At 38.9% G+C, this 23,057-nt stretch overlaps 4 protein-coding genes across 4 annotated transcripts; 1 reads left to right on the top strand and 3 right to left on the bottom strand.

The window, feature by feature from the left end:
• Positions 1–69: 69 nt before the first annotated feature.
• wu:fc46h12 (uncharacterized protein LOC568958 homolog) lies at positions 70–5,928 on the bottom strand. Its single transcript, XM_056391744.1, has 6 exons — positions 5,267–5,928; positions 3,581–3,798; positions 2,950–3,058; positions 2,101–2,211; positions 1,647–1,725; positions 70–1,515 (listed from the first exon to the last, which is right to left on the bottom strand). Exons 2-6 carry the CDS (start codon positions 3,676–3,678, stop codon positions 1,424–1,426), a joined length of 489 nt encoding a protein of 162 aa, XP_056247719.1. The 5' UTR covers positions 3,679–3,798; positions 5,267–5,928; the 3' UTR covers positions 70–1,423.
• A 3,605-nt stretch (positions 5,929–9,533) lies between these two features.
• Positions 9,534–16,839, bottom strand: ccdc39 (coiled-coil domain containing 39). The gene is made up of 20 exons (XM_056390354.1): positions 16,602–16,839; positions 15,766–15,885; positions 15,490–15,636; positions 15,232–15,390; positions 15,005–15,097; positions 14,481–14,609; positions 14,122–14,313; positions 13,864–13,967; positions 13,641–13,773; positions 13,170–13,364; positions 12,868–13,032; positions 12,649–12,786; positions 12,241–12,449; positions 11,975–12,098; positions 11,716–11,875; positions 11,520–11,626; positions 10,861–11,001; positions 10,421–10,600; positions 10,191–10,279; positions 9,534–10,008 (listed from the first exon to the last, which is right to left on the bottom strand). The coding sequence occupies exons 1-20, from the start codon at positions 16,698–16,700 to the stop codon at positions 9,831–9,833; spliced, it is 2,862 nt and encodes a 953-aa protein (XP_056246329.1). The 5' UTR covers positions 16,701–16,839; the 3' UTR covers positions 9,534–9,830.
• Positions 16,840–17,799: 960 nt separating this feature from the next.
• On the bottom strand, positions 17,800–20,901 carry dcun1d1 (DCN1, defective in cullin neddylation 1, domain containing 1 (S. cerevisiae)). The gene is made up of 7 exons (XM_056391259.1): positions 20,761–20,901; positions 19,858–20,071; positions 19,563–19,731; positions 18,923–19,053; positions 18,751–18,833; positions 18,571–18,667; positions 17,800–18,420 (listed from the first exon to the last, which is right to left on the bottom strand). The coding sequence occupies exons 1-7, from the start codon at positions 20,836–20,838 to the stop codon at positions 18,344–18,346; spliced, it is 849 nt and encodes a 282-aa protein (XP_056247234.1). The 5' UTR covers positions 20,839–20,901; the 3' UTR covers positions 17,800–18,343.
• Positions 20,902–20,989: 88 nt separating this feature from the next.
• setd9 (SET domain containing 9) lies at positions 20,990–22,445 on the top strand. The gene has a single exon (XM_056391258.1). It carries the CDS (start codon positions 21,120–21,122, stop codon positions 21,978–21,980), a length of 861 nt encoding a protein of 286 aa, XP_056247233.1. The 5' UTR covers positions 20,990–21,119; the 3' UTR covers positions 21,981–22,445.
• The last annotated feature ends 612 nt before the right edge of the window (positions 22,446–23,057 follow it).

The raw sequence follows: 23,057 nt of genomic DNA on the forward strand, positions 1-23,057 counted from the left end.
TAGAATCAAGTCATGTGATAGCCTTTAACTGGCAGGAGTAATAATCTTACATATCCAGAGATGATTTGATCATATATTCATATGTAAATAACCTCAAATTTAAAACATTATATATTTGTAAAATTCAACAAGTATTGTTGATAAACAGTTTCAATTTAAATGTTTGATTCCAACAAGTTTAAATATTGTCTTTCATCAATTAACCTCATAATCAGCTTCAGAGATTTAGCAGGATCATCTGACTGAAGTGTGGTTTGTCTGCTGGCAGCTCTGAGTCATGCTACCTTTGCACCAAGTCGTCATGTCAGCAAAACACTTTCTGCAAACTGGTGGGAAACTCATTCACCACCTCGCTGCTGCAGCAGCTTCTCCACAAGGGGGAGCGGTCATTGTCCAGTTCAACACGCGTCAAACAGCGACACCTACAGAAAAGTAACATTTGTGCAGAACGAACCTGCTGCTGCTGCTGTTATATTTCTTACCTGCAGATGGCGCAGGTTGAACTGAAACAAAGGCTTGTGTGTCTCTGTTTTAACTGTCTAATAATAATAATAAATCAATGTGTATTGTAAAATGTATGTCCCCTAATGCCAGCTCTTTTTGAAAGGAAACCATTCAAACTCGACAGCACTTGAATGATGAACACAACCTCTCCATCACGTCAGTGTATAAGATGCAGCTCTGCAGCACTTGACCTCTCTGTGCATTCATAACAGATTGTATCATTATTATTACTTTATTTTTCACGTTAAACTGCTGTCAAATACACACCAAAGACTATATTTACACATGTAGATTTTCACAAAATGAAGTACCTGTTAATGACTAACTTTGTATAATGATTAAACTGCAAAGATTTTTCAGATCATATTTGTGTATTTTCTCAGATAATGTGTGTCACACTCCGTCACCTGTGTCCCAAAGTACCAGTTTCTTACTGGGAGTTTGCAAATTCCCTCAAATAATACTAATTATTATGTATTCTTAGTCAACTGGACTCATTGACAAATTGTAGATAAATAGAATAATGAAATATTATTGTCAGTACAGCATCACATACTCTACTCATATCAGTACAGGGGAGTCTCTTATCATTTTGTTCTTCTTTGTTTCTACCTTGTTTTTAATCTTCATCTTAAGGAGTGACACAAAAACAGTTAATTAATTTATTTTAAAAACAAAATCAGCCATTAAACATTTAAATATTATTCAGGTTAAATTTCTGTGCATCAGTGGTTTACAAAATTCCTCCATTGTTTTCATTTAATTTATGTAAAACAAACCTTTTGTTCCCGGTAACTGGTCTGCAACTTGTCATTTCATGATACTATTAAAAAGTATTAATCATTCAAAATAAAGCTAAATTATGCACACAGGAACTACAGAGAATAAATGCACTGTTTACTCAGGATCTACTCTCCTCCTAAGACATGGTGCAGTTTGCAGCATCAAACCCAGGACAGATCCACTTATTGCTGAACTGTTTGTATCCCTCAGCATCGATCAGGTCACTTCCTGAACGGAGAAAAGCACACACACATTTTTAACCATGGCTGTTACCGTTTGTTGTAATGTAGATTCAAATTACTGACATGAATGACTGAGTAAATCACAGGTATCGTGAGCCAAACAGAGAGAACTTTTACCATCCATCAGGTTCTGGAGGCTGCAGTAGTTTGTGCTGTTGTCAGCCGGATCTTTGGAAAACTCAGACACCGCGTCACCCTGCACATGAGAGAGATCAGAAGACCAAAAGGGAAACGGTATTTGAAAGAGGAATGTCAGAGATCAAAGCTGATAAACTAAGCATCACACACATTATCTATCTGCTTGTTTCAACATCTGATTGAAGCCGTGTGATATTTTCTAGGAGTTAAATAATCAAACCTAGAATTTAACATTTTTATGATTGCTCCATGAAATCAAATATAAAATAAAACACTGATGAAATTTGGTGTTCACTTGAATTAAATAGCGTCCTTTGGTCCTGAACAAAGGTTATTGTGGGCACAGGTGTGCAGAGTGGTTTAAAATAGAGGAAACACTTCAGCTTCTGTTGGAGCTGCATCATTGTCCGATTCAGAAAGAAATCGTACTCACAGTCACTTTGCAGATGGTGGACTGCTCTAGAAGAAACTGAAGGTTGTTCACTTTCCTTGTCGTGGGAGACGTGTGCGTGGCTTTGATCAGGTAAGGAGCTGTCGACACAAGCTGCAGCACATTTCAAATTCAGTCAAGTCTCACAGGAGCGCTGCATACTGCACATGTCAAGCTCACTTTATTAATCATGGAAATGAGGACATTGTGCATATGCATCGGGTAAAACTGTTTGTAGTAATTTCCCAGAGGACTCTTGTGAGTAGTAACAGCCGTCGGGAGTTGCAGTTTAGTGTTAAGCCAAAGTTATTTTCAAAATCACAGTCAAGTCATGACAGACGAGACCGTGTGTCAGGGCTGGACCACAAGCCACTCAGTAATTTAAATAACATGGAAAAGTAATTAATAGCATTTACAATAACAACCAGGCAGTGTTTTACTGCGTATTACATACATATGAACACTGAGGTCCATGACCTATGAAAAACTCGAATCATGAATGAATCATATGGCAACACTTAAACCCCCATTTATCATTAAAAATCACTATATAAACATTTAATAATAATAAACCAATTTTAAGGGTTTAATAATGTACAGTGTTTGTCAGCAATTGTAACTTCTCCTATGAAGACATACATTATATTATTACTACTGTGTTCGACTATAATGTTCATACACCAGCCTCCACTCTCTATCTATATTCATAACATTTCTAACGTGTTTACATCCATTGGCTCGTTTCCCACTTTCTGAATCTGCGGTGAAAATGTGGATTCTTTTTTACAGAAATGAATTGTTTGTTATTTATTAAAATTCAACAATATGTTAGTTGAGTGAGATGTTTCTGACCTCGTACGAGCACCGCTCTCCTGCATACAGACAGCTTTGCCTGATCTGCCAGGCCTTGATCTGGTCCACCAGCCTCCCCTGGACATCGCTGCACGAGATCCCAAACAACCTGCAGAGCCGAGCAGAGCAGTGAGCGTTAGATCTGTTAATGTATTGTTCAGTCGAAGGCTCATATTGTATTCATGAGAATTATCTGATTAATAAAAGATGAACTTCATGCATCAGAAAATTGACAACTGCTTCAGATTCTGTTAATCATCAAAGCTTTCTATTTTTTCTGCACTGCATGACTAATGTGAGTCTTGTGAGCCCGTATCTGAGATAATTAGCGTGAGAAATTACACCACACAGAAATCTGAAATCATAAAGTACCTTGTCCACTACTTATTTGAGCATTTTGCACTGTGACAGCAGAGGAATCCAAACAGTATCTTAAAGCTTTATCTATGCCTCGCGGGTCACATAATGCTGCCTCTGCACTGTGAACATTAACAGCAGGAACACACGTTGCAGCATTGATATTAATAATCAGATAAAACTCAGTCATTAGACAAATACGCAAATCACTGAAAGCTTCCACACCAGTGCTGACTCTGCACAAACACTGAAAAAAAAACAACAACTACATTACCATTTGATTTTGCACTGTGCGGTGCGGTCTGCCAGCGAGATGGTGAGCGTGGCCCCCAGAAAGAGAGCTGAGGCTACCAACAGGAATCTGAGGGTCATAGTGAAGTCAGGAAGATCAGGCCCGTATCCAGTCAGTGGTCAAGTGTGCGGACGTCTTCTGAATGTCGGCTCGATCGGCTCCGAGGGCTTAAAAGGGGAGTGCATGGGTCATGTGGAAAACTGGAAAAGAGGACAGTACAACATTGATTAACACAGACTACAGCATGGGATAGAAAGAGACTGTGGGAAACTGGCCAAATATCTCAATATAGAAAACACGTACACATACAGAAAAGTATTTTTTATTAGAATTACACTGGTGATTGTGTCTGCTTTGGCCTATTATCTTTGGATTATGTATTACTGCTGAACACTGTCCAAAGCATATCAGAAGTCTTTAGATTAATTTTAATACCTCCTGCCTTCTGCTCCCAGATATACCACATAGCAAATACCATACTGGTATCTGGACATGATGGTTCTACCTCCGTTCAATGGGGGTGAAGTGACGTGTTTGTGCTGCTCGCTGCATTAAAAAACTACATTAAACAAATCAACAGCAGCATTTCTTTCTAGCAGTAGTGTCTCTGTTCCTCTGGACAATCCTCACACTCCAATCCACAGGGAACCAAAAACTGTTTCCACTGAAGGACAACGGGAAGTTAATGTTTGGTTTCTCTGGATCTTTCAGCTTGATGCATTGTAATGTCACACATGTAAACTGAAGACCCTGATAACGTGTTTGTCACTCTGAACGATGTGATCAGACATTTCTGCCAAAGTTCAAACATTATGTTTGTTATTTTTCTGCACCAGATGCTTTGAGGATGAAACACTATATCATAAATCATGGATTGTGAATTTAAAGGAGAATCCAACCCTTTTTTTAAAGAATCCCCATCTCTTATTCCTGTGCCCCAGAACAGATTGGTGAATATTTGTGAACATGCAGCACCTCTAAAGTCAGAAAACCCAGATTGCTCTATAACAATGAATGGTGCTCTGATGCTGTGAAGCCATGAAATGTTTGTGTAATTTCTTACATTAAAATGAATGTTTTTATTTCTTAAACCTTATGTCCAATTTAAACTCTGGATGAGACCTGTTAGGAGGTACACTACACGGCTCCTGTAGATTATGGGGTTAGTGAGGTAATGCCTTTCTCACAGTGGCTCAAAGTAATTTCAGCTCTATAACTTCAGTAGCCTGAACGATGAAAACAAGCCTTTGGCTTTTTTAGATTATGACATTTGCTAGTCTGTATTTCCAGAGTATGTTTTTCTATTGTTCGCCTATTACTTCATCAGTTGCACTCATTAGCTCTTAATGTGGGGGTTCAATTAAAAAGTGTATTCAACATTTTCATTTGTCACTTATGACATTTGATCGATATTTTAATGAAATACACATGTTGACAGAACAAAGTCAGTGTCCTTGTGTTGTCTGTGGAATTGGGGATTGTCTGATTTCTAGCTTTAGGACAGATAATATAGACTTTACTGTCCTCAGGCACAGGAATAACATAAGTGACATTTAGCCTTTTATCTTTTCAAATTGCTTTCAAATGAATGGACTGTATGATTATGAAAGTTGTGATTATTTCTTATCAGGCACTTGAACTTCATGCACAGCTGCTGTTGACTTTAACCTTCACTTCCCGCTGCAGTTCATGGCTTTTAGCTGCAGCTTATGAATTTTGACCGTCACTTTATGGATGTTGTGTCACTTGCAGCTGGACTTCATGTTTGCTGGTTCACTCTTTCCTTTCCTGTGTGTCTCGTCTCAGACTAAACAGAGTCACGTGAATAACAGCGTAAGAAAAGTAAACTGAGGAACCATCGATGTGGGGAACGTGGATGTAGGCCTACTATAAAACATGTTAGGTTGAAATAATACAACCACGGTGGGGAAACTAACACCTTTAACAGACGGTTGAGCAGGAAGTGGAGGGGAAACCCCGAGGCTCTGCACTCAGTGCCCTCACGGCTGCAGTGATTGAGCGTGTGGCGCCATTTCAGATTTAAATACAGACGAGAAAAACATGATGGCGTCAGTGAACCACACCTGGCTCTGATTACAGTCCGCAGTTAGTAAGTAAAATACTAGGATCTCCTCCTTAATATCAGGCCGGTGTCCAGGAACCATCGTCCTCTTACATCCTGTTTGCAAGAAGAAAATCAATTACTTGGTACCGGAAGTAAGTCCGACGGAGTTTTAGAGTTTACTCTATGGCTCACTTGTGTGGTAAAATCACAGGTTAAAGCAATGAATTGAAAATAGTTGAATCAAAACATTGAGTGTTTGGGAAGAGCGTTACTCAACACAAATTTGATACGCCGAATAAATTGAACTGAATGTGATATTTTTGTTGAATGATGCCAGACTCCTGTGTTTGCTGTGTGTTAGGCTTTTTGAAGTGTGTCCCCCGTGACTTACCGTAGGGCTGCTGTAAAGTGGTGGTTGTTGTTGAAAACTGTTTTGGGGTCTCATGTGGAGTACACATGGATGTATTTATTACAATACATCCATGGGAGTACAGAACTAAAGTGTGTGTGTATATATATACACACACACACACACACCGGTGCTGTTTCTGACATGGCTGCCTGGGTTACCAATGTTGATATCGTGTACGTATGTATTACATATGCTACATATTGTATGTAGATAAAGAGTTAACAGACATGACAGTGACGGTGACCTTGGAAACAGAAAGTATGTGAATATAAGGATGGTGATAAAGTAAAACCTAAAGAATGACAGTGTCTCCATCCACAGGTGACCACACCTGGTGACCTGAATGGTTTGATGAGGATGAAAATGATGTGAATTGTATGCTGTGGCCTTCAGTAGCCAGATCTGAACCCAGTTTAACAACTACTGAAGATAAACACCTTACTAACCTTACTTTCTTTTATTTTTCAACTGTCTGGTATATTATACATCACTGAGATGTTTTACTTGTCTACATTTATTAGGCTGCCACATTATTTACCCGTAAACTATTCATGTTCCAACCATATATCTAACTGACCCCCTCACAAACATCAACGTATATTTGCACCTAGTACAAGTAGGACAATGAAATTAGGCAAATTAGACAATTTATGTGATTCTCTTTGGGTCATTTCTCACACGTGTTAAGACGAAATACATATTATATAAGCTCTAAGATTTAGAACCAAGTTTTTGGGGGTTTTAGATTATTATTTCCTAAAGATGCTTCAAGGTTGAGAAAAATTAGTAAAATCTTACTGTTGTGATAGAAGTTCAGTTTTTGCTGCTGCAGCCACAGCAAGCAACATTCACTCATTTACGCTATAAGTCATTTTAACGATACATCCCTTGTGTAAATGTATTGATTTGCAGGTTCTGGTTTGCCGGTTCTTACGTTAGATGCTGGAGGTGGGGGGCTGTCAAATTCAAGCACTGGAACAAAAGATCTGAGCAGTAAAATAGAAGCAGAAATGGAAAGAAAGACTTCCGCTGGGACAGAAGATTCGGGCCGTGTGAAAGGGGAAAGATTGTACCTAGAAAGAAGTAAGTGCCTTCACTGACACCACACTGGCTATTTGTGCTCACGCTGACTACAATCAGTTTATGTTGTTGTTTTAATACTGTCACATTGATTCAGTTAAACTCAAGCAGCATTTATCGTGGAGCATGACAAGCTGAGACTGTTCCAAGAAAGATATTTCGTTTTATTTCTTTGAAGATGTTGCACTGTTTTAAGAACTGAGTAAAAGAAAAAATTCCAAACAAAATACTTCATTGTGCTTTAGTAGTAGATGGTGAAAAAGTGTCATGTGAGCAGGATGAAGATGAGAAATGTGTGAGAGGAAGGTTGGGGCCCATCTCAAAGCCTTAAACATCAGTGTATGTTGTCCTCTAGTGGCTTAAAGTGGAACTGCACCAAGAACATGCCAATGAACAACAAAACATTCCCTTGTTATTCTTTCATAATTCTTTATTTTTTTATTATTGTAATCATTATAATTACCCTGTTGTTGATTTGTTATTGTTTTAACTAAAAATGTATAAAGACATTTTCTGCTTTTTGAAATTGGTGTCATCCTGTCATGATTTTTAACAGACAATTTTTACTCAGAAAATTTACTTAAAGCAGCACTTACAAACATCGGTCTGTCTTCTTTTCTTATCACACAGACTGAAGTTTAGGTGCGCTTTTATTCATGCATTTTTCTTATTGTCAAACTTGTCATCTGTAACATTATCTTCCTTTGAATCCTTGAGTGTCTGTCTAAATGCTCACTTTGCTTTTAACTGTGGTTTCACTTGTGTCAGTTTCCTGGTTCTGAATCTAAATGACTGCTTGAATTCAAATGAGAAATTGGCTTTTCAGAACCACCCACTACACAACACAGCATGTCTGTCATTTTTCTGCTTTAACTGTTTGGGTATACTACGCTGGCAGTCACACACTCGAGTCATTCTGGTCTACAACTTGCTGCCACACAAACGGGTTGTGTTGTCACTAATGACAAGCTCAGAGGTGGATTCTGCGTGGTGAGAAAGTTTGTGTGAGTGTTGTCTCCCGTCGGCCTGGAGTAGTTAAAAACTCTCTCCCAAGCCATTGAACAACTTAATGTTACATTTTTAAGGGGTATTTCCAAAAGTAAAATTAAACGCATGTATAAAAAAACACCACTGATGATCCTCCTAATCCACATAGAGGATTTTCAAAAGCCTAATTTTTTTTATTTATTTTTTTTTTTTCCCCAAGTTCAGTGAAACAAGTGAACAAACGCAGAAAACGGTGACGTGAGAAGGTTTCAGACTTTGGTGACGTTCTTTATATTCAGAGTGAAATTCAGATTTGGTCCGGACCTCTGGATAATGTTTTGGAGCTGAAACACAAATCATTTTAAACTCATTATATTCAGGTCCCCGGTTCAGCGTGCAGTTAATAATTACACTATGATGTTAGACCATGCAGGCACAATGAATACTGAATTGGTTTTAAGAATTTTTATCAAAGAAATAATGGACAGAATTGGAGATTAAACTAGCGAGTTACCTCTTGTAAGATCAGAGTAACTGTCCTTCCATTTAGCTCAAACCTGGACTGAACAGCTGTCTGAAGGATTGCCACAGCTGTGGGACAAATAAAAAGATGCTTAAATACATAATCATCAATCATGTCAGACTTCTAGGTGAATCATATTCCACAAGTTTAAAATGCACCTACTGTTGTTTATTGAATTAGACGTGGGAAGGACTGTTGTCTGGCTTGATTGTAGAAAGGGAGTAGTCGTCACTGGTGAAAGCCCCGGAGTAGAGGAGGTAAAGGGTGCTGGATAAACATTAAAATAAAGTAGACCACATTTGAAATCTAGGCAGTTTAAGTTACGAAAAAGCTCAATACATTTACTCACAGTAAACATATTAAAAAGAATCAGCGGTCGGAGCACTCACTTGACTGTGCAGCACACAAGGCCAAACCAGAAAACAGGATCAGCAGCAGCATGTTGAAGCTTTCTTTTTTCGTATTTTTAAAGAGTGTGAAATCTGTCATGGGAACGTGTTCCTTCTGCTCCCACAGAGCCCCTGGCTACTTTTGTTCTGTACAAGGAAATGACACCTTTTATTCAAAGGGTGTGGCCTATAAAAAAAACAAAAGATAACTCCTCAAAGAAATGTATGGGCTGGAGTAACTCGAGCAGAAAAACAAGGTTAAAAAAAAAATCCTGTCAGAATAAGACTCTTTCTAAGGTTGTGATTTGTTTTATTATTTACCAGTGAAATACAAAGTTTACCAGCCGCTAAGTAACCAAACATGTTTTTGAAATATAGAAAAAGAACTGAAAAGGATTTTGCTGCTGCAGTTCCAAAACCTTTTGCTATTAAATAGTTTTAGTTTAACTTAAAATAACCATAAATGAGTTGAGGCAGAGTTGTAGCTACTTTTTATTGAGATGTCTTTGAGTCAGAGAGGAACACGGATCATGTTTCTAGTTCAATCTGTTCAGTCTGTCTACACTCTGTGGGCACACCCAGTTTTTTTTTTTTGTGATAATGGAGTCAGGATGCGTGACATTTACATTAATAAATATAACTACAGTGAAATTAAGAATAATAAGATTTTTAACACATGAAAATACAGCATAACATCACACAACTATCCTCAACTATCAACCTCTCTTCACAACTTAAATAACATTTCAGAATAATGCGACAGTTATTCCGTGCAACTATGGTTTTTTTAACTTCCTGCTGCTGTTGCTGCTGCTGCTGCTGCTTGCAGAACTGGAACGTCTGGAGGTGGTGAGAGGATCCACAGTCAGATCCAAGCCCAGTTCCACAGTCTTCAGTACGGGGGAATGAAGTGCAGAGGCCCTGGGGCTGCTGCTGGCTGAGGAGGCAGGAGACCTGTAACACAGAGTGAATATCTCATTCAGAAAGTTTCTTCACAATCAGTGTGGAGTGTCTTTCTCAGCCCCTATTAACAAGAGACTTTAGTACACAATCAGCTGGTCAATTGACAACAAAACCCTCATCAATTCTCTGCAACAAGATTCCCTGGAGAAGAGGTTTTATCGAGGAAGTCTGACCTGAGAGAGGCAGAGCTGCTGGAAGAGCTTGTCTTGGAGCTGCGGTGGCTGGTCGGAGTGGAAGAAGGAGACGGAAGAGACAGATTGGCCTGAGAGAAACAGCAGAAAACAAGTTAAAGCCACTTTAAGCACTGAAATCCCTTTATTGACAGTAAAGCACAGCTGATCATGACTTAATGCTGAATATAAATGCTTAATATAAAAATAATGCCGTGCCAACTATTTGATACCTGGAGGAAGTATTTCTCCAGCACTGATCTGAGATCAGGCCTGTCCTCCATGGCCTCATTCAGCATCTTATCGATACTCCTGTTGAATTCTTTCAACTCCCTCAGCTTAATGTCCTTTTCTTCAAAAGTCTCAGTCTTTGTGTTTTTCGCTGAGCGGATCTCTTTGGTCAGCTTAGAGCTCTGCAAACAGTAGGACAAAACAAAGTGAAAATATGATTACAGCAACCACTATACTGTATATAGTACGGGACACCTGCACTATATATAGACTCACACATTCCTCCTTTACTGTTCAATGCCAGTGCATGATGTGCACAGCTTACACTGGGTTGTGTCCAACAAGATCAAACAAATCAGCCTGATTTCCAAACAATTTAAGTGTTGCAATAATGAAAGACATTATGAATTGCTAGCCGAACTGGTGCAGGTGGACATCAAACCTGTTTTTTTGCCCTGTCAATCTTCTCCTGCTGGGAAGAGATTTCTTTGTTCAGTTTAGTCATGAGTGATTGTTTGTGCTCCATCTTATCTTCCTCCACCTGCTCTTCTTGCAGCAGACTCTCCAAGGTATTGTTCATGTCCTGCAAATGGAGAGCGACACACAAAAACACTCACGTAAGCACACAAAAGCAAAGCGCACACAGATACAGAGATTCGTGCACATTCACTGGATGACTCAGACAGATAGCGGTGCTGAGGGTTTTCTTTTACCTAATACTCTAACAGGAACACGACTCAATAACACAAGTTACAAATGGAAAAATTGATTTATGAATAGTTGGTGCAACCCAATCTAGAGCAAAGAGTATGATTTGTCATGGAGATTAACATGACAATGATGATTGTTTACTTTATACCATTAACTATTATGAACAAAAATCGTAATAATTGAGAAGAAGGCAACACATTTAATGTAAAAATAGGTTGACAATGGAGTTTAAGGTGTTTAAAATGTGTAGAAGATGTATTCTGAATGCAACACAAAGACATATTTTGTGTAATGGGAAATGAACTGTTATAAGTTGAGGTATTCAGTAGTCAGGAGGCTAATTGCTTTTTCTACGTGGTCTGTTCAACACTGTCTAGAAACATGAATAACCTGTAAGTCCTGTTGGAGCTCCTGTATCTGTCTTTTCTTGTACTTTAGTGTCTCTTCAGCCGCCCTGAGCCGCTCTTCTAACTTCAGTTTTTCCTGGTATTCTGGGCCTAAGACAAAAAAAGACATAAATCACATAACTTCCTGCTATTGATCCCTCCTAAGAGTGTGGCTGCTGAGTTGCTGGTTTTATACGTACTCGATTCATTTACTTTGTTGAGGGATTTGCGAAAAGCTGAGTTGCTGTTGTTGAACAACTGGATGGTGTTTTCCAGAGCTATATTTTCCAGCTCTGTCCTGCATATTTTAGCATCTAGATTGTCTCCCTTCCGCTTGAGCTCCTCTTTCTCTTGTGCAGCCTGGTGAAAAGGACACGACAGCAGTCATTCAAAGTGCTGTTACAATCTCCAGTCAGCTTCAGCACAGTGTGTGTGTGTGCGTGTGTGTGTAGGTCTCACCTTTGTGATATAGTAAGCCTGTGACTTCTCCTCTTCCCCCTCCGGAGCTGCCATTGAAAGTGTCACTACTTCAAAACGTTTCTTCATCATGTCGATCTTGGCCAGTTTCTCATTCAGTTCAGTACTGAAACAGAATCAGTCGCTAAATTAAGTGACACTGTTCTGTCAAAACCAGATGACGTAAAACACCACTGAAAGCAAAGTTGAAATATATATATATATATATATATATATATGGGATTTCAGGTAACAGTTGGGGTTTTTACTTGAGTCTCTGTCTCTCCTGCTCGCTGATCTTGAGCTGCTGGCTGAGCATTTCTCTGTAGACCCTGATCTCATCCTCCCGGTCTTTTATGGCTTTCTGCAGTTCCAGCTTCCTCTTCTCCAAAGACAGCACAGTGTCCGTCTTGTTGTATACCAGATCTCTACAACGCTTGAGCTCTATCTTCATGATATTATGCTCAACCATGTTGTCCTGATGAGGAACACACGAGGTCAACATCATAGTGCATGGGATTGATTTTCATACAGATAGTGCTTTCTTTCCTTTAGCTACATTACATAATATTTGCTATGTTTTTTGTGTAAATTCATTTAACATTGTCTTTAATATAGAACAATACTGACTTAAGTCTTAAGTTAAGATAGGAAGACTACATCCATCAGTGACTTACCTGTTTCCTGAGTCTGAGTCTCTTCAGCTCCTTTTCATTGGTACTACGGAGAAGAAAGAGCTCCTCTACCCTCTCGGTCAGATCTCTCTTTTGAGCTTCTGACTTTTCCATTTCTTTCCTCAAAAAGCGAATGTCATCCTGTCAGAGAGACAGAGACACATGTGAGGAGTAATATTACTCATTTTGTAGAATGATGAGATAACGAGCAGTAAGACTGACCTCAGACTCCTTGAGCGTGTTGGTTAGCATGTTCGCTGTCTTCTTCTTCTCTTCTAGGGCTTTGGTCAACTCTGTGATCTTCATGTCTAGGACTTTTCTTTCATCACCGTGAATGTCACCCTCTAACCGTGCCAGTTTTCTACCCAGGCAGATGATCTTGGACTCCTATAGTGCAAGAAAGTGAGAGGGAAATTTGACTACTGCAGAGGTAGCACTAGACTGGATAAAGCTGGGTTGTGTGATTGTAGATGGTCGTGTGTGTGTGTGTGTGTGTGTGTGTGTGTGTTTTTTGGTAAGCTTGCCTGCCCATTAATGGTCATTTGCTGTCTTATTAAGTCCTCCCCCAGTTTTCTGAGCTGGTTGTCCAGGTTGGTAATCATGGATTTGCTCCTCGAAACGTGGGACACAGAATCCTTCACCTTTGTCTTTGCAGCCTTCAAATGCTCCTTACGACGAAACAGCTCCAATCTGGAGTCACGCAGCTGGATATCCAGTTCCTTCAGCAAATCACAGGCCAACGCAGGGTTACAAAGTAGTATTTCAACACAAAGCTATCTCATTTTAAGCACAATATAAAACGGGCTTGTCATATGTTACAGTTGGGGGTCTTCAACCAAAAGAAATCCCGCTGCATTTATATGATTTTATATAATATATATTTATTTTATCAACACTGACATACAGTAGTTGATATTTGGATTGTGTCCAAAAGCTATAAGAAAAAGCAAATAGAAAATGATTAGTTCATGGTTCAGGATAGTGAGACTGCTCACCTTGATAGCCTGTTCCTCATCCTTAAGAAACTGGTCCATCTGGGCAGCTCTCTCCTCCTCACTAAGGGCAGTCTGAGTTACAACTTTGAGCTTCTCCTCCAGCGCAGCATTGTACGCCTTGGCCTCTTTGAGTCTACAGCGAACACATATACAGACAGAGGATGTGTATAAAGCACGGGAGTGAAAATGTATTGATAGAGACACGTTGTAAGACTTCACTCACTTGTTTTTGTTATCCTCTACGTCTTTCTTCATTCTGGATATGTTGGACGTCGCAGACTCCACGTCGGACGTCGCTCTGTCCAGTGTGCCCTTGCAAGTAGCCAGCTGCAAGACACATGAGAATCAATTTACTCACTCTTAAAATATGATAGATTAGGATTGATAAAATACTTATGAGATGTAACATGTGAATGTAATGTAACTGTAACATTCTTTGAGTACACATTCGACTATGGCCAAAGTCCTTTGACGAGCAGACCTCATCCTGAAGCCTGATGCAGTTATTTTCCTGCTCCTTCAAATCCTGTCGCAGTTTTACAGCTTGTCGGTTGGCTACGCTTATCTTCCTCTCAGTTTCCCTGTTGTTATTCCTCTGGGTATCCAGCAAGTGCTTCCTCTCCATAATGGTGGCATTCTTTTCCCTGATGTTCTGGTTGGCCTGTGCAAGTTGCTGGATGGATGAAGGAACAGGATAGGAATACAAAAACAGAGTGTTACTAAAGTGCACTGCTCAGTTTGCTTTCACATTCTGGCAGCTTTTGTTGTTCAGAAGTTAATATGTGCTGGTTTGAGTCAGCATGTCTTTTATCAGCAGAAAAGCAAGGTCACAGACTTTACCAGTGCACACTGCTGCATCTCAGTGTCACGTTGCTTCATCTGTTTGATGGTGTTTTCCCACTGGTGGATGAGCTGCTGTGTCTCCAGGTGGGCCTGCTGCAAATTCTCTGTAGTCTTATCCAAAGCAATCTGTTAAAAAAAAGCAGTGAATTTTTTTTTCAAACACTGTGTAATACTTATACCCCCACAGGGCTAGTAGTCAAGGACAATATCGTATAGATCTGAATTTATACTTATGTAATTCAGTACAATAAGGTAGTTGACGTATAGGAACGCAATGGGTTACATTGTCACATTTGTTTGCAGACATCCTGAGGGATGTGTATTTCAATTTCAATTTCAAACTTCAGTTCCTGTCATCCGTCTCACAACAAAGCAATTTCTTTCCTTCTCTAAAATACCATATGATCGTGATGCGTTTGATTTCTTGCAATGAATGCAAGCTGGACTTTGGCTCTGAAAAAAAAAATGGAAATGTCATAGCCACATAAAGAGTGACAATGTGCAGTTTTTTCTTGCCGTACCTGTGCAGATATAGTCTCAGTCAACTCCTTGTCAAGTGCTTTGCGCTTTTCATTGGCTTCCAGTGTCTTCTTCTCTAAAGCCAGAGTGAGTGACTGTATGAAGAGATTACAAAGCTATTAGCTCAGGAAGAGTCAGAGTTGTAAAGGGCAGTTTAGTTTTATTGTAACTGCTGCTGCAGACAGAATGTAGAGCTTATAGATACTTTTTTTTCATGTTTTCTCTTTACCTTGATCCTCTGCTCATCTTGCTGGGCATACTTAATGATGGCCATTGTGTCCTCGTCTTTGCAGGCTGACTCCTCCAAAAAGACATCCATGGTCTGCTGGTCCCAGTTCATCTGGTTCCTAAACTCCTCTAGCTTCTGTTTGGTCTTGAAGATGTGGTTCTGAGGATATGGACAAAGGTTAGCACATTTAAAGTAGCAATTTGGCCCCAACAGATGCTGTATAATTGTTTCTGTTGTCATGCTGTGAATGGTATAGACCTCTAGCATGTTTCTCCTCTCTGCTAAAGATCGGAGCTCATTCTCCATCTTAGTAGTCTCCTGTGCCAGTCGACCTGTCTCCCTCTCTGTAACGGCTGTGAGGTGTTTCTCCAACTCATGTTCTCTTTCCTTGGCCTTGAACAGAGCCTAAGTGCAGGAAAATCAAAATGAGAAATTTGCAACATATCCTGACACTCTGACTATAACCTAATTACCAGAAAAGATGCACATCTGTCTGACACATGATAAATAAACAACGTATTCTGATATACCTACCTCAGTATTTCCCAGCTCTTGTTGGCCATTTTTGACGAATTCAGTCATTAACTGCTTTTGATCCTTGTTTCTCTCAAGTTTGTTTTCCAGTTGCACCAGCTCATATTCTTTTTTATGAATCTGTAGTTGAGGAAGTCATCAGATTACAGTCATAGCATACATGACATACCATCTGCAGTATGTTTGTTCTTGTGAGCTGGCTAAAAATGGTGTCAGTCACTGTATGCAGTAACAAACATTTGTCTCGAACTGGTACATGTACAGATTTACCGTTTTAAAAAATTAAAAGTTAAAAGCCATCACAAAACATGTCATTAGTGCAGTAGAAAACAATTGAGAAAATAGCAAAAAAATAAATATGTATACATTCAGCACATAAAAATGTAATACAGGAACCAAAGACAAATTTTAAAAGCTTATATCTGTCAGGAAGGAAATTTCTCCATCTGGTCATATTGTAGCAGGTGTTATGTTGTTGTAACTTTTGTTGTGTGTAGGAATCCCATTTGGGATGGGCCAGGTGTTTAGCATAAAATAAAATTATCATGTGGCTAAACTAGTACATATTAATTTTGTTACAGTAAATTAGCCAGTTGACTAAAAGCAATGAAACCTGTATTTTATTTATAACCTCATAGTCATTTTTGACGATTCATAAATTCCTAAAGTTATTTTGGGATAGCTTAGAGTCTGGATCTCAAATGCCAAACATCCAGCTAAACTAGCTTGGCCACGTTGATTAACTCGCAGCACTATCAATTAACTCGGCAACCATTACTAAGATAAACTATTCATTAGTTTTGTCACAAATGGTAGCCGTAATTTTCCATACTCACCTCCTCTATCAAAGCCTTGTTTTCAACATTGGGTTCAGGAATGGCGAAGTGCTCATCCCAGCCAATCTCAGATAAAACCGTATCAGGAAGATTCGACATTTTCCTGCAGAGTTTGACGAAGCCTCTTCAAAGTAACAAAAGAATAATCCAGAGTGATAACTGCTGTCGATTTCTGTTTCTACAGTTTGCTGCGAAACTGCTGAAGCCGCTGTTTGTCTGTTGTCAGTCGCCCTTAGCAACCACACGTTCCCTTCAATGTTGTTGCCACGAGGAGGCAGCGCGAGACCACTAAGAACACTGCCGCACGGTGCGTAACCAGTCCTGTCCGTTGGACTGCAGGGGGCTTTTCTACATCTCACGGAAGTTAATAAACCGCCAAAAATATCCAACATGGAAGTTACAAATTCTACACAACATGTGTAATACTCAAGGTAACTCAAAATGTAGTAAACAAAGATGCAGTCTAAAGAGTGTATGTTGAAATGAACATAAAAGTGACTACCAATACCTCAATTTATATATATTGATCTCCCTGAAGGCAAAACTAATCATTTATGTTTTCTTTTGTGAGAAAGAACTTATTTGACATACCCACATTTCTTCTTGTCTAAGACTCCCTTTAGATGTGAAACATAGAGCTCTGGACTTTGGAAAGACTTGTCAGTGGCACCATCTAATTTCCAGTCATTTAAGTTTATGGGACTTTAAAAAAAATAAATAAAAAATAGGTCTTGATTATTTCACTGTCAGCATTTCAGATTGATCACTTGGACTTAGTTTATCCTTTCATGGATATAACATTTGTGTAGTCTCTTATTAAGTGGGCCACTTCTTCAATTTTCTTTTAAGACCTGTGTCAACATTCATCTTAAAAACTCAATTACACAATCTTCTCCACATTGAAAAAAAATGTAATAGTTGAGGACAAATTACCTGCTTATCATAAACCATGACCTCTACAAAACCATCAACAAAAGAGTATTTGTATTGCAGTCAGAGGAACAAACAACTTCTATTTTGGATAGCATTTGACCTAATTTAACACAAAACATTATTCAGTTTTATGAAAGAACCTACACGGTTCCTAAAATATAACAACCTCCAGTATTCATTATCCAATGGCTACTGAGACTAATTTCTCAATGCTTAACCTTTATCTATTCATTTTTAATACAGAAATACACAGAGGCTTGCCAACTTTAAAGATACCAAATTGAAACATTTATTTTATCTTTATACATTTGTGTTTAAACAAACAGCATTATGCTTAAAAAATTACAATCAATGTTTTATACTGACTTGTCACACAAATGTATTGTAAAACAAAAGCAAAATCAGGAATGCACACAAGTGTTAAAATTCAATATTTAAGGATTGACATCTCCTCTCGAATCCTCCAATTTACATTACAATTCAAAGTTGTGTCTATCTACCTGCTTTTGAGCCAAACCTCGTGGGCAAAGATGGTGGCTCCTCTGTAGTTGGCTTGAGCACACACAAAAAAGCCCAATACTTTAGATAAAAGTTCCAAACCACAACAAGCTGACCAACAAAGAGAGATGCCTTTTTATATATGTACATACACACACACATATATAAAGTCTCTGCTGTGTAAAATATTTCAGTCCTGAGGGTTGAAAAGGCAACATAGTTCTCAGCTCAGTGTGGTCCCCTTGTCCTCCTTTCACTGCACTCTATTTTGTAGAAAACTCACATGGATGCTCCTTCAGTGAGAGCAGCCCTTAAACCGCCGTGCTTTTGGTCCCGATGTGCGGCCTTGCAAACTCCACAAAGTCATCAATAAGGACAGGCCATGCTCCTATTGAACATAAAAACAAAACTAGTTGAATAAATTGACTCCAATGATTTCAATATTGTGTAAACCATTGTTGAAGGATGTGAGGGAACAACTGCGGGTCAAAGATGTAAAGAATTTCCCAATACAGCCGACTGTAAGCACTGTACAAACCTTCCTCATCATAATTCGACATGTCATCTGTGATCATTGTGCTGAAGTCTAGTAAGAGGTTCCAAGTGTCCTTAGGAATTGATCTTTTGTGGTGCTCCTGCAATAGGAGTAGGGCAGAGTTGAAGCAACCGAACAATATTTGCATTTTTAGAGTAGTCTTGAGTGTGATTATCAACTTACAACTAAAAATTTGTTCCACAAGTCCAAGAACTTGAATCTTCCAGCCAGTACTAAATTCCAATATGCAATTGCCATTTCTAAATCTGTGAGAAAACCACAAAGAGGTTAATATACATTAAAAAATAAATAAAAAAAACACAAAAGAAGGTATGATGAACATAATGAGACTTACCCAAACCTTTCTGGCCGGGATTCTTTGCAAAATTAAATGTAAACTGGTAAAAGTCCTTAAATTTCCCTTGGTCCTTTAACTCTTGCTCCATCTTTGGCAGCTGAGCTTTTAACTTCTCTATACTGTCACACCTGAGGAAACATAAAGCAAACTTAGTTTTTACTGGACAAAGAGATAACTTAATTTGTTCCTAGAATATTTCAGCATTCAAATAAGCTGTATGCACTACAGTGTTAAGATGTTTGAATGGATCTACAGTATATACATGTAAATGGGAAACAGTTTAAGTGACTGTTTACAAAGACTGCATGGTTACCACATTAACACAATTTAGTCAACATTCTCCGAAACAACCTGAGTATTTACATTAATACATGTGGCATCTTCTGATTTTAGTAACACAATTGAAGGGCATTTTAGATAAATGTGCCGCAGTCCTTTCATGACCCGCAGACACACTTTATATTGAAATTCTACTTAAAATCAAGTCAGCATTTAAATTATTGTTGCCTGTTTTCCTGTGGTCTGTGAGTTTATAATGCTTAAGTTCACTTCCCAGAAACCAGAGGAGCAGTTTCATGAGAGAACAAAGTTTGTTCTGTTCTCTCGTGTTTGTACAGTCTGAAAAATACATTCTCACCCTTGTTCAGCCATGCCATCCATGAACTCCTGTTTTGAGAACTCGCACTGTGTTGCTGCTCTGAACTTCCAGGCTATGAGGAGGACACTTATACTGGCTGGATCCAAACCCAGGTCATCACAGAACTGCTGGATCCCGTCAATGCCGATCTTGTTGTCATCATGAGGATCTAGAAGTAAGAGTGGGAAGAGTGATTATTAATTTTCAGCCCTATGGAAAATTTGTAACAACCCAAAAATTGCCTTGAGCCTTGTTGTGGTGCTTTATTCTTGTACATGAAAAAGGCTTCCCATACCTCTGTATCTGTTGTACAGCTGCTCGAGCTTCTTCTTGTCTAAGACTCCCTTTAGATGTGAAACATAGAGCTCTGGATTTTGGAAAAACTTGTCCGTGGCAACATCTAGTTTCCAGTCATTCTGTGACAGACAGGTCAGTGCAGTCTTCTCATTGGATTGTGTGAAAATCATGAACTGGCGAACTTTATCCTTCTGTGAGGACTTCAGCTTGTTCTGCACAAAAACAAGCACACATCACATGAAACGCAACAACACTGTTGTTGCAATAATACACGATTAGATTACTATGAAAAACAACAATAACACAACGAAACGCATTTTTTCTTTAACACAATAACTACATTTATCAGTTGTCTAACACGATTATATCAACAACAGCCTGCATATGACTGCAGGACTCATACCATCCAAAATGTCACATAATAACCACAAAGGACAGGCTAGTTGTTAGCTACATAAGGACTGAACCATGGTGAAACACACCTAAATAGCAGTAAGAGAACTAGCAATAACAAGCGACCTGACAGCAGTGACCGACTTTCAGTGTGTAAGCTGCCTGGTATCTTTACAATTGTGATAACACTGGACTAGCCATCTAGTCTTAAATCCTGTCGACAATAATTCATAACTTACACTGCTACGGAGTATGTAATTTTGTTTGTCAGCTGTTTTAAATGATAGCAAGCTTAGCTAGCTAACTAGGCGAGCTGGCTAGTCTCACCGTGAGCTAGTTGGCTAATGCTAACGAAGAGAGCTACATTTGTTTTCTTTTTATGGAGGTAATATAGCGTCATTGCCGCACTTTTTAAATTTATATTAACAACATCAAAGTGATAGCTTGTGTATGTAAGAGCTGTTTACATTTGCATTAAGGCACCAGGATAAAAAGAGTCATTTCTTACCATGTTTGTCTTCGCCCGACTCCCTCTCCTCCCATCCAGCTGGCTAACGCGTGTAAAGTTTTCACGAGTCACGTACATTTTTTTCCGGATGAAGGATACCTCTTCAAATTAAAAGCACATAATTAATCGCTTCACGGTGATATGATTTCCTTAAAGGTTAAATATCCCCCTTTCTACAAATTGCATAGCATATTATTCCCATTTATCGTAACACATTATCAAAGTGCAAAACCTTCGAACGAATTTGGAAATATTAACAAGTGTCGCTTTTTATTTTGAAGTAACTTGTCGGAAGTGACTGCAGAAAACCTTTATATTAGCTGATTCCTCCGTGTCCAGTCTGTCAGACGTCGCGCTGAATGTTCCGAACTGCCCTAAAAAGATTTCAGAAGAAATGGAAATCATACAGACACAGATTTGTGCCTTGGGTTGTACTGAACCTGTCTAAAAACGAGAAAACTCTGCGAAAGGTGACGGAGCGCTCGAAAGACAAACTAGTCCCAGATGTAGAGGTTTCACGGAGCCTGCTGAAGCTTTTCAGAGTACTGCTGAGGAGTCATGGGGCTAATCACTGGGATCTCCGTGCGGCTCAAACTCACTTTCACAGACAGGTAACAAGTGAAGAAGAGCAGTATGAAGGAAATCCAGCGTTTGGGTATGATGCCATGTTACAGACTCTCGGATTCTGCATTGACCGGCAGCCTAGCACTTTGTCCTTTGCAGGAAGTGGAGTGTTTGTCACCAAGGGATTTGTACCCAAAGGAGCTACAGTTGCCATGTACCCTGGCACAGTCTATCAAGCCTATGAGCCTATTCTTCTCCAGTCCATTAGAAACCCTTTTGTATTCAGGTGTATTGATGGTGTCTTGGTCGATGGAAATGACAAAGGCATCTCCAAAATGGTGTTCAAGTCCTGCAGTGGCAGGGACAGAATAGGGCCCTTCATGATGAGTGACACCAGCTGGCTGACAGCCACTCCACAAAACCCACTTGCTGTGGGCCAGTATGTGAACAACTGCTCTAACGAGTTTCCAGCTAATGTGTGCTACCAGGAATATGACGTGCCAGACAAGTTTCCTATCGAGCTCCACCAGTATCTCCCTAATGTCAACTACAGCCAGGACACACAGAGGCCTCTCCGGTGTGTTGTCCTTGTTTCACTCAGAGACATTAAAGCAGGGGAGGAACTCTTCTCCAACTACTACACCATTGTGCATTAGAATTGAAATATACTCCATTGTTCTGCTTTGGTTTCAGAACAGAAGAGAATGAACATTTTTGAAATTCAAACAACATTGTTATCATTGTTTGTATTTAATGGCAAAACCACTCATTTTTAAAAACGTTGTCTTTGTACATTCAGCAATGCTTATTAACAAGTAAGAGCAAAATATGTCTCGTATGGTTTGTTGTAATAGGCAAGAAACAAAACTGCTGTTATTTGTTTGGAAGCATAATGCAAGAATATACAGAAATATGGAAGATTAGTTGAGCCAGGCCACATAAGATATATAGTATAGTATATGCCAGACCTGAGCACATGACAGAAGAGGTATTCAGATCTTTTACTACAGTAAAAGTAGCAATACTGCATTCAAAATGTTATATGTGTGAAATACAAATGTGTTATCATCAAAATATACTTAAATGTTCAGAAATAAACAATTATACAGTATGCAAAATAACCTGTTTATAGTATGTTATTTATTAACTAAAAACTGTGTACACCATGCTGTGATAGAGGTGGAGTTAGTAATGTTGGGTATAGTTTGAACAGTGCATAAATGTGTTCACATGTTTTGGATGAAAACCATAACCTTTTAAGGAACTGGTAACTAGCTGGCAAATAAGTGGAGTGGAGTAAAAAGTACAATATTTCCCTCTGAAATGTATTGGAATGAAAAGTAGCATATAATTGACCTATTCAAGTAAAGTACAAGTACCTCAGAATTGTAAAGTTCAGTAACAGAGACACGGATGGCTAGAACTTGAAGAAAAGAAGATGGTATACAAAGAATCTGGTCATGTTAATTGGTCACAGTGAGATTAATTCAACTTTTAACATAAAAGAGAGACGCCAAATTAAATACATCATCAACAGATAAAATATATGATGTTTGCTGTTATAGTGTAATACAGATCAGTGTTTAAAATTAGAGGCTGAAAGAAGACTGGAGAGAAAGGTCAAATTAATTACTTTAATTTGGAGATACTCAAGTGGAGACCATTTTTCAGTATGCTGCCATAAAACTTTTCACAGCAACTGAAAAAGCAATGGTTGGTAAAAACAGGTTTGT

The sequence above is a fragment of the Seriola aureovittata genome, chromosome 12 (genome assembly GCF_021018895.1).
Source record: "Seriola aureovittata isolate HTS-2021-v1 ecotype China chromosome 12, ASM2101889v1, whole genome shotgun sequence".
In the NCBI taxonomy this organism is placed as follows: domain Eukaryota; kingdom Metazoa; phylum Chordata; class Actinopteri; order Carangiformes; family Carangidae; genus Seriola; species Seriola aureovittata.